This window comes from Adiantum capillus-veneris, chromosome 4 (genome assembly GCF_014529385.1).
Source record: "Adiantum capillus-veneris isolate H3 chromosome 4, ASM1452938v2, whole genome shotgun sequence".
In the NCBI taxonomy this organism is placed as follows: Eukaryota; Viridiplantae; Streptophyta; class Polypodiopsida; order Polypodiales; family Pteridaceae; genus Adiantum; species Adiantum capillus-veneris.
This window is the reverse complement of record NC_140934.1, coordinates 102,770,346-102,779,822: the sequence shown is the minus strand read 5'-3', so window position 1 is coordinate 102,779,822 and position 9,477 is coordinate 102,770,346. Positions and strand designations below refer to the sequence as shown.

At 44.5% G+C, this 9,477-nt stretch overlaps 1 protein-coding gene across 1 annotated transcript in view; it reads left to right on the top strand.

Annotated features, from left to right (window-relative positions):
* The first annotated feature begins 3,616 nt into the window (after window positions 1–3,616).
* Window positions 3,617–9,477, top strand: part of LOC147459716 (U3 containing 90S pre-ribosomal complex subunit) — an 85,860-nt gene continuing 79,999 nt past the window's right edge. The window contains exons 1-2 of the mRNA XM_086510928.1: window positions 3,617–3,888; window positions 3,993–4,182. Coding sequence (XP_086367054.1) covers window positions 3,666–3,888; window positions 3,993–4,182 — 413 coding nt within the window. The 5' untranslated portion in view covers window positions 3,617–3,665. The remainder of the gene's footprint in view (window positions 3,889–3,992; window positions 4,183–9,477) is intronic.

Sequence of the window (9,477 nt, the reverse complement as noted above, 5' to 3'; positions counted from 1 at the left end):
AAGAGGTGCTACAACCTGAAGCTATCCTTCGGCATGAAGACAAGGTACTACGACATGGTAAGATTATCCGATGGTATCTTATTAAGTACAAAAATTATCCTTTTGAAGATGCTAGATGGATGCAAGGAATACAACTTAAGGATAGTATGAACCTTAGTCAATGCTTATATTGCTACATTAGAGTAAGCAAATGTACAAATTGCTTTTAAACGACCAATGTTTTTGTCTTATAAGACTAGTTCTCTTTTAATTGTGCACAAATTAAAATAGTATGCATGCTTAGGATCATGTTTGTGATGAAGACGTCTCTCAAACACTAGTAGAATTTGTCACTCTACTTGGGAGAATGAATGGACTAAAGAGTAGACATGCTTGCGACAGCTATGTCTCCCAAACACCAAATGAATTAGTCATCCATCTTGGAAAGATGTCGTAGGGTAAAAAGGGACCCTCTACCTGCTAAGCAAGTTTGAATAATGACTAAGGCTTTATCTCTTCTACCTCATAGTCGAGGATGACTATGATTTCAAGAGAGAGGTAATGTCATAAATCTAATATCTAACCAACCCAAATGATTTTCTCTTATTAAACTAATCATTTAATGTGGGAGAATAATCGGGAACAAGGATTAGGATATAGAAATGTGCTTATAGATCTATCTCAACATGGGGCCAATGGTAGAGGGGACCAAATGAGAGATGGTATGTCAAAGAGCAAGGCTAACCAATGGAGCTTAAAGACCTTAGGTTTAGCTTCATTGAAGACCTCCAAAGGTCAGTGTTAAAAAGTCCTTTGACCTTAGGTAAGCTAGGGCTGAGCTTGACGTGGGAACCCGGCCTGAGCTTAAGGTGCTTGTCGTGCTTGATTACTAAGATGCTTGATGTGCTTGCTGACTAAGGTGCTTATGGTGCTTGTCGTGCTTGCTTACTAGGGAGCTTGAGGTGCTTGTGGGAACACCACCCAAGCTTGAGGTGCTTTGTCATGCTTTCTGACTAAGGTGCTTGAGGTAAGGTGTGCAAAAGTCAATCATCAATCCCTACAAGGAGGGAGCGAGCCCTACAAGAGGGGGGATGAGAGAGAACACACACACACTCACACAAGGCAAGCTTTGTACAAAGAAAGCAAAAGAGACACTTGTCAAGTTCCTCCTCATGTTGCCCTCATAGTGTGCCTAAAGCCTATTGGTTGGCCACCCAAGGGGTCCAATGATAAATTAATAGATTTAATTAATTATTTTTGCATTTATCAAGTCCTCACTCTCAAAGGGGAAAGGGGGACTCTTGTCCCAAGACTAGTATGCTTGCTTGGTATGACTCTTGCTTGTGATTGGTTAGGCTTGAGGGGTCAAATGAGCTTCAAGCATGAGCTACAAGGGGGGGTTCGACCAAAGCAAGTAGGGGGCATCCTTGAGGGATATACTCTCCCACTCTCTCTCTCTCTCTCTCTCTCTCTCTCTCTCTCTCTCTCTCATTGTGCATTGTGCAAAGTGCAAGAGCTCCCTCTCCTTCTCTAAGCAAGTAGAGAGGTTGAGAGCCTACACCAACACTCTTGGCTATGGAATGCAAACCCAACCAAGGGCCATGCTTCAATGTTTAAGCTTGCCATCGTCTGCATCTTCATTACTATGCTATTATGTATGCTAGCAAGAAGAGCGATGATAAGTGAGGAACTAATTCTTTCTCCCATTAAATGTTTCTTCTTCCTCTTCCCTACCCTCATTCCTTGCTAGCTCTCTCCACCTTCGAAGGTGTTTAAGGTCTTGGGACTGAGGCTTGGGATAGTTAATGCTTTCCACAAAGTTTATGTTATGCTGGTGATACATGAATCTTTCCATCTTCATTGCATTATCTAGGTCACAAGGAACACAAAGATTGTTCTCTTGATGGGAGAGACTATAATACAAATTCCTATTGGAGGGGGAAACGGCTCCATATAAATTCGGTCCTCAATTGTTGTCATGTTCTCTAAACTCTCTCTCTTGCAAAAGTATTTTTATGCCAAGTTAACTAAATGCTATGTTTATGTTGCTACCCTCAATTAAGTTCACCCGCTATGCTCTCAAAGTAATTTCATAAAAGTATTTCTCTAATTTCCGCTACTCTCAAAGTTAATAGGCCATTTCCATTACAGATTCTATTGGTTAATCCTCCATTTAAATGATTGCATACTCTATTGTAAAATTCTATAACAATAGCTTCAAATATTAGAAAAGGCCTTTCAATCGCCTTAGAGTAGCAATGGCCTTCATATTGTGCGAGGTGAGGAATATCCCTAAGAATGCTTAGACCCTAGGCTATGCATACATCTACTCACTTGTGAGATTGCAAAGTGAATATCCGCCTCATAGTCTATACTATCTATAATGGAGGAGGGATTCCGGCTCCCTTCCCCTACACGTGGCATGATTTCCTTAATCCGGCTAGCTTTGGTGGTGTGTTTTGCAGCTAGCACTCAATGCACTCAGAGAGAGAGAGAGGCGGCGGAGCCGTCGGCCATACTAGTGCATACATGAACAAGGCAACTAACAACCATTTGATAAAGAGGACATTTGCACGATCACCAACATCATCAAGACTCAACTTTAAACGTGTCTACATAACGGAGTAGAAATATGTTTGGAGTCTTGAAGGCCAAATCAAACCAACAATGTCTCGATGTACTTCGTTTGACACAAAGCAATACCTCCGTCACATTACTTAGACTGAATGCCCAATCCAGCTCACTCACTAGTGGTTTACACTAGACCGTTGTACTAGTTTTCCTTTAAGTTATACTTTCCCTTTTATGATGAAAATTACTGCTTTTTCAATCATTGTATCACATTGCCTGTTGTGGATGGCTCAACCAATGAGGGCTCTGTGGAACATATTACCATTTATGTATGTTACATGCACATGTTTGGCTACACATCTATGATCGGTCTTTACTGATGCTCGTAAGAAAATTGTAGGGCACAACAACACAATGGAAAGAGAGATTGTCTCTCTTCTTGGCAAGGTCATAAGATCTCCAAGCGAAACTTCAACTAATGCAAGCATTGCAAGGAGCCTACCACCAATGCTGTCCACCATCTTGTCCTTGCACAATGCATCTATATGTCTTGGGAGAGAGAATGACCTACTTGCCATCAATAGTTTTTGCATTCTTTCTCTAGACTATCATTAACTTCTATAAAAAATATCGCTTCTTTCATTTCCCCCACACACACCACAATTGCGAAGCAATGCTCCAGGGACCAACGTTGAAAACTTCGACACCTAGCAGTTATCATTGAGAGAGAGAGAGAGAGAGAGAGAGAGAGAGAGAGAGAGAGAGAGAGAGAGAGAGAGAGAGAGAGAGAGAGAGAGAGAGACCTATCTGACGATGCTACTGTATCAACCTCGTATGCGTTTACTGGTACTAACAACAACGATGCTTACGTGCTACCAATAAGCATATGCCAATTGCTGGCCTTTATAGCAGGCAAAAAGTTGCACGCTAGACCGTTGTCAACTCAAAGATTAATAAAGCACGTAGCTCTACAACGTCAACTTCAGGAGCCATTGCAACCTAAAGCATAGCGAATTTGAAGTGTCCAATGTCTTGTGCTCGATGATAGGTATCATTTCAGAAAACCGATTGAGACGTAACTTTTGGGCCCTTTCAAAAATTTGAAATAACTCGTCATGGTCTCGAAGCAGAAGCATTCTTCTGCGTCGAAGAAACGCACCGCGATCATCAAGACTCAGAAGAAAACAAAGAGAAAGAGGAAGATAAGCGTTAGCGAAACCGAGAGTAACGGAGTGCAATGGCAGACTCCCGCGTTCCAGGCCAATTGGCTCAATGGCTTCCTCGGCTCCGCACCCGGCTCCTCTCCCTCTCAGCTCGAATGCCTTCGTTCCCTGTCAGGTATCTCCCTCTATATGCGCATGTGTCTTCGGCAATTGCTGCCATTGTCTATACACATACGACTCCCACAAGGACACTTTTCTACTACCTGTTTTTGTTGGCAGAGGAAAGCTTTGTTGATTTGCAGGCAGAGGGGCAGGAGAGGGAGCCCAACAACTTGACCAAGCATGTTAAGAGCATTTTCAAGGAGACATGGGAAGATTCTTTGTGCAAAGTGGACAAAAACAAAGAGAATGGCAATCCGGCGTTGCTCGTTGTTTGTAGCTCTGCCACACGATGTGTGGATCTCCTCAAGTACATACCACAATCTGCTACTTGGTTTGGTGAAGTTCCTAATTAAGTTGCTAGTTTCTTTCTTAAGGATTTTTGTGGAGGTTTCTAACATAAATTTTCATGCATTTGGAAGTCAAGAGATTAATGATTTTTTGTGGAACTTTATAAAATTACTTTTCATGCATTTGGAAGTTGCGTGGTGAGTATGCCCTATCAACAACCTTTTTTGTTGCATTAATTCTTTCTATTTAAGCTTTTTTCTAGTGCTGGGCTTCATCGTGGCGGAGTTTTCCCTTGATCTCCTGAGTCATGAAAAAAACGTTGAACTTTGTGTTGATGTATGCTCATGTGTGTGTTGTGTTGGGAGCATATGTTAGTACCTAGTTCTACACCGATGAGGGATGTTGCAATGTTTATCAATACTATGCATGGTGAAGTTGATGGTTATATTGTCTTATGGGTGACTACCATGAGTCTATAGCTGCACTTTCCTTCATAGGCGAATTTGGGCTCTTCCTGGATTCATCTAGGAAAAAATATATATAATGATCTAGACCTTCTCATCTTGGTAGATTTAGACTTGAGAAGGTGTTGGGGAAAGCTGGGCTCTTCTTTAATCCAATGGTCAAGCAAAACTTGTGCATGTACCAAAAATGAGAGTCCAATTTTGGTTTGTGCTGGATGTTGTCTGGATGGAGGAAGAAAGAGAGTTGAGGGCAAGAAGATATATGCAGAAAAGTAAACTGATATGCATCTCAATCTCACGCTGCTGCTCCTGTCCCATTTTTCCCCAGACGCTCCTCATGAACTGCAACTCACGTCTTGTGTTAGGTTTCCCACTTTGTTTTGTCGGGCAGCTCGCGTTGCAGGCCCCGCCTACGTGCTTCCAGCATGCTAGTGCTACCCCCATCATCTGCTGCGCTTTTGCCCTATCCACCGTAGCTTTGCTTGCCTCTTTCTTGCACTCTTAACCACAAACATTTGCTCACACACATACAACCACACTCTCATCCCTACACACCTACACACCTACACTAACAAGTTACACGCACTTATAGTTCCCACAAGCATTAGCTCCCTCCTTCCCCCCCACCCCCCAAATCTTTATGCAGTTTTGGACCTTGTTATTCTTCAGCTTCAGCCGTTGGCAAGGAATCCACAATTCCAAGCTTGCATAGACAACTCTGACAACTTCTTTATCATCTTTAACCTGTAATAACCTGAAATCCTGCCACCATGCGTTAATCTGCGAGAGTCCCCATGCTCATATTCAAATGCTCAAGGCCAAAAGCAAGACTGCTAAGAGTAGAAGTCAAAGTTTTTTAAGCATCACTAAAAAAGTCAAATAATTGCTTGCCGAAGGTGGCCAAAAAATCTACTGCAAATTTTGTTGTGGAATGCAGTACAAATTCAGGCAAGTTGTATGCAGTGCCACATCACTAGCTGTGCTCTCTTTTTTTCTTGTTAGGACGGATTGAACTGCCACATCATCACTTTGTGGCAGGCTAATGCAGTTTTAGAGTTGGTTCATGCTGACCTTTGTGGACCTTTGTAGACTTCATCCTTAGGTGGAGCTCTATACTTCATGTTGCTGGTTACTCTGGTATACTTCCTCAAACACAAGGACGAGGCCCACACAAGGGTGTACTTTTGTACAATTTTGTGTGGACCGTGCCATCAAGCGAGAGTGTGACTACTGGATCGCCCTCGAGAGGGAAGTAGTGGAGCAGAAGAATAGGATTGTGGTGGAGATGGGCGCGGACAATGCTCTAGCGTCAAGATCTACTGAAGACCTTATGAGCGGAGGTAGTTGCAACAGCGGTTCATACCCTCAACCGGTCCTCTACGACTTCCCTTCCTCGACAGACTCCATTTGAGACTTACTTAACATATATGGTTGAGGAGCTAGCTGGTTCAACCCTCGCCTAGTGTAGTCTGCTCGTGTGGTCCAGCTTGGTCTAGACCAGCTTCACCCTCGTCCATCTTCGTCTAGTCCATCTTCACCTCGTCCAGCTTAGTCTAGATGGTCTAGTCTCTCTCGCCCCTGTCTGGGCGAAGTGGTCTAGCCAAGTCTAGCCTGGTCAAGTCGGGTCTAGTCCAATGGGTCTATACTATCTAGCAAGTTTGAGGGTCTACGTGCCTAGAGCTTGGGTAGGTTTGTTGCTACTGCATGACACATACAGTGCAGCCTAAAGATCAACAAAGCCCACCACTAAGCCCTCTGAAGTACTACCACAGAAAGTGCCAACCTTCCGTGTTGAATAGAAGTCTACCAGCCCTACGACCCTACCCTCCCAAGCATCTACCTCCAATCCCTGACGAGTTCTTCCCCTCTCAGGTCACCTTCCCCATTACACTTCCCACCAACTATAGTACAACAAGCTCTTGAGCAGGCAACCATGGAGGAGCTGACAAGCCTTCTGGCTAAGGTGAACATAAAGCTTCCAACTTTCAAAGGACTCTCCACAGAGGATGAAGACGACCATGCTAGGAGTTTTGTATCCCTCTGCAGGGGTGGTGGCCTCAACAGAGAAGATACCCTACCTAGTGCTCTTTCCATCAACCTTGGATGGCTTAGTAGATAAATGGTACAGTCAGTTTGCTGAGAACCACTTTACTACTTGGGCAACACTAAGGCGACAATTCTGTGAAGCTTTTAGACAAGGTGCCTTTCAAGAGAAGGTTCTGGATGAGTTGAGAAACCTAGTGCTCCAACCAAAGAAGACTTTTGCAAAACTCATGACAAGAACAAAGTCTCTGGTTGCCAAGCTTCCCCAACGACGAGGAGAATTCATGGTGTGGGTGGAGAAGGCTTTCCCCAAGACTTCTTAGCAAAAACTCCGAGAGAGTCTTCGACTTGACGCCACTTTGGAGGAGATTGTTGCTGCTGCTACTAGGATAGGAGGGGCAAGGAGGGTATTCAACGATCCTCCTCGGTTAGAGACTGCCTTAGTACTCTTGGAAAGTCCACGTGACCCCTTGATTTCTTTACTTAGGGAACTAGAAGCACTGAAGTTACAACGAGCTTTTCAAGAGGAGAGATCCTTCTCTCTTCGATAGGAAAAGCCTCCACATCAAGAGGCTTTGGACCATATCAAGTAGGAGCTAGAAGAGCTCAGGGCTCAGCAAGAGTCTAAGGTTGTGGTGTGGTGTAGCTCATGTCGCTCTCAAAGGCATTCTCCACACGAATGCCTCCTTCGGGTTTATTGCCATGTCTGTGAAAAATCTAGACATGAAGAGAAGGATCGCTACTACTTAAAGGGATTGCAACAACTACAACAGAGCCTTGCTCCCACTCTTCAACAAGGGTAGGCACTTGCATCTAACATGGTTTCCCCCTATGGCCATCCAAACTACACGCCACCTTTGCTGACTGCACCTCCTATGCAAGGTATACATAGCAATTTTCCATCTCAGAGCTTTTATCATACTAATACTCCCTCAGCCCCTCAGAGCTTCCAACAGCTAGAGTAGAGACCACCTCGTTCCCCGACTCGCCCGTCCAATCGGCCCATTTTGTGCTACAGATGCAGGGATTATGGACATTACCAAAGCAAATGTCCCTTGTCCGAAGGGTCTCCTCCTTGCCCTCATTTCCTTGAGGCTAAGGTTCGCTACACTAAGGATTGTCCCAAACAATGCGCATCCACATTTTCGAGCCCTAGTCAAAACCAATGTGAATTCACATTTTCCAAGATCAATCGAATAGTAGTTAGCACCATTCCTAAACCGTCACTTCTTCTCGTGGTGGCCCCTCATGACATATTCCAGCAGGTACGAGAAGCCCATCTGTGTCCTCACTCGGGCCTAGAGGGCAGCCCTCAGCCTTAGCCTTCCAGTAAGTTCCACTCTTCGAACCACTATCTCACGAGTGAATACCCCGCTTCCAGCAGTTGACAAGCCATCCCCTAGTGCCAAGAGATGATCTTCATCTTCGCTTTCTTGGAGGCAGTAGCTGACCTACAACAAATCAAGGTACCAAAGACACGAGTAGAAAAAGAAAAGCTTACAATAGAGACTGTCTTGAAGATCACCTTCCAACAAGTGTCGCTATCACGTTACACATCCCAACCCTATGTGTCCGTGGACAAGCTACAGCACAACAGGGTTCCCGTCAGTCAAGTCAGTTTAGATTAGCAGTGATCTGGCACTTTTGTGAGTCTATTCGTAGACCGTGCATGCCCAGTCACTTAGCATAGATGCATATCCTCTGGTTGCACACAGCATGATTATTGGAATTCCCATCATAATCCATTAGCATCAGTTAGGGGAATTTTCCAGTGCATTTAGCCTATTTTCCTATTTTTTGGTTATTTTCACTTATTATTTTTAAGTGACTTTCCAACAAAAGTAGGTACGGCAATTTTGCTAAGTTAATATATAAGCAAACCCAAGTTAGCACTCTCTGGCAGAAGAGGCAGCATGAGCTTCCCGCTCAATAGGCAACTTCTCAACAGTAAAACCCCCCCCTCCCCAGCACCCTAGCATCATCAAGCATTAGCATCGCCATCCTCCCACTTCCTTGGCGTTTTCCTAGATCCAGCATCGCCCTCCATGTCCTCCATTGCCTGGTGGTTTTAACCATCAGCAGCAGACCCAGCCCATAGCGATTCTGACATCAGCAAACCACTAACGCTAGCAGCGTTTTTTTTCAGCCCTTCAGTCTGTGGAAACTCAGCGTTTTTTATCAACAGTTTCAGCCATTGGAAATGCAGCAGATCCTCAACGTTTTCAGCCGGCAACAGTCCCATCAAAAGCCTGCAGTAACCAGCGTTTTCAGCAGTCAGTTACAGCCCCAAAAACGCAGCCAAAGCCTGGTTGGACCAGCGATTTTATTCAGCCCTAAATCCCTCGCCAAACCAGGGATTTCCAGCCATAAGGACCGCAGTAAAGCAATAAAGATCACTAATCTTGAGAAAATACAACATTCATTCCGCTGCACCTTACATTGGTATCAGAGCTTTGGAAGTGTTCTGCATTACTCAAGGAAAGAACCACAAGAACCACAAGAATTTTTTTGCTTGTTGCAATCGCATGAACCCAAGTTTACTTGGGCGTGGCGATTCCTAATCGTGTTTTGTTGAAGAGTGACAGGAATCCCAAGAAAGAAGGGCTTCTCCAGCCTCCCCTTGTGTCTCTTTTCATTCATTGAGAGCGGACCGTGCACTTAGCGGCCGGCCAATCGACGTGAGGTGGGAAAAAGCAACCTTGGTGTGAGCGCAAGGCCGCCAAGGGGTGCGCCCGCAGAAAGGAGTAGAACTCGGGTGAAAAGAAGATCCTTCTCCAAATGCGATTTGCAAGCGAAAGAGAACCCCA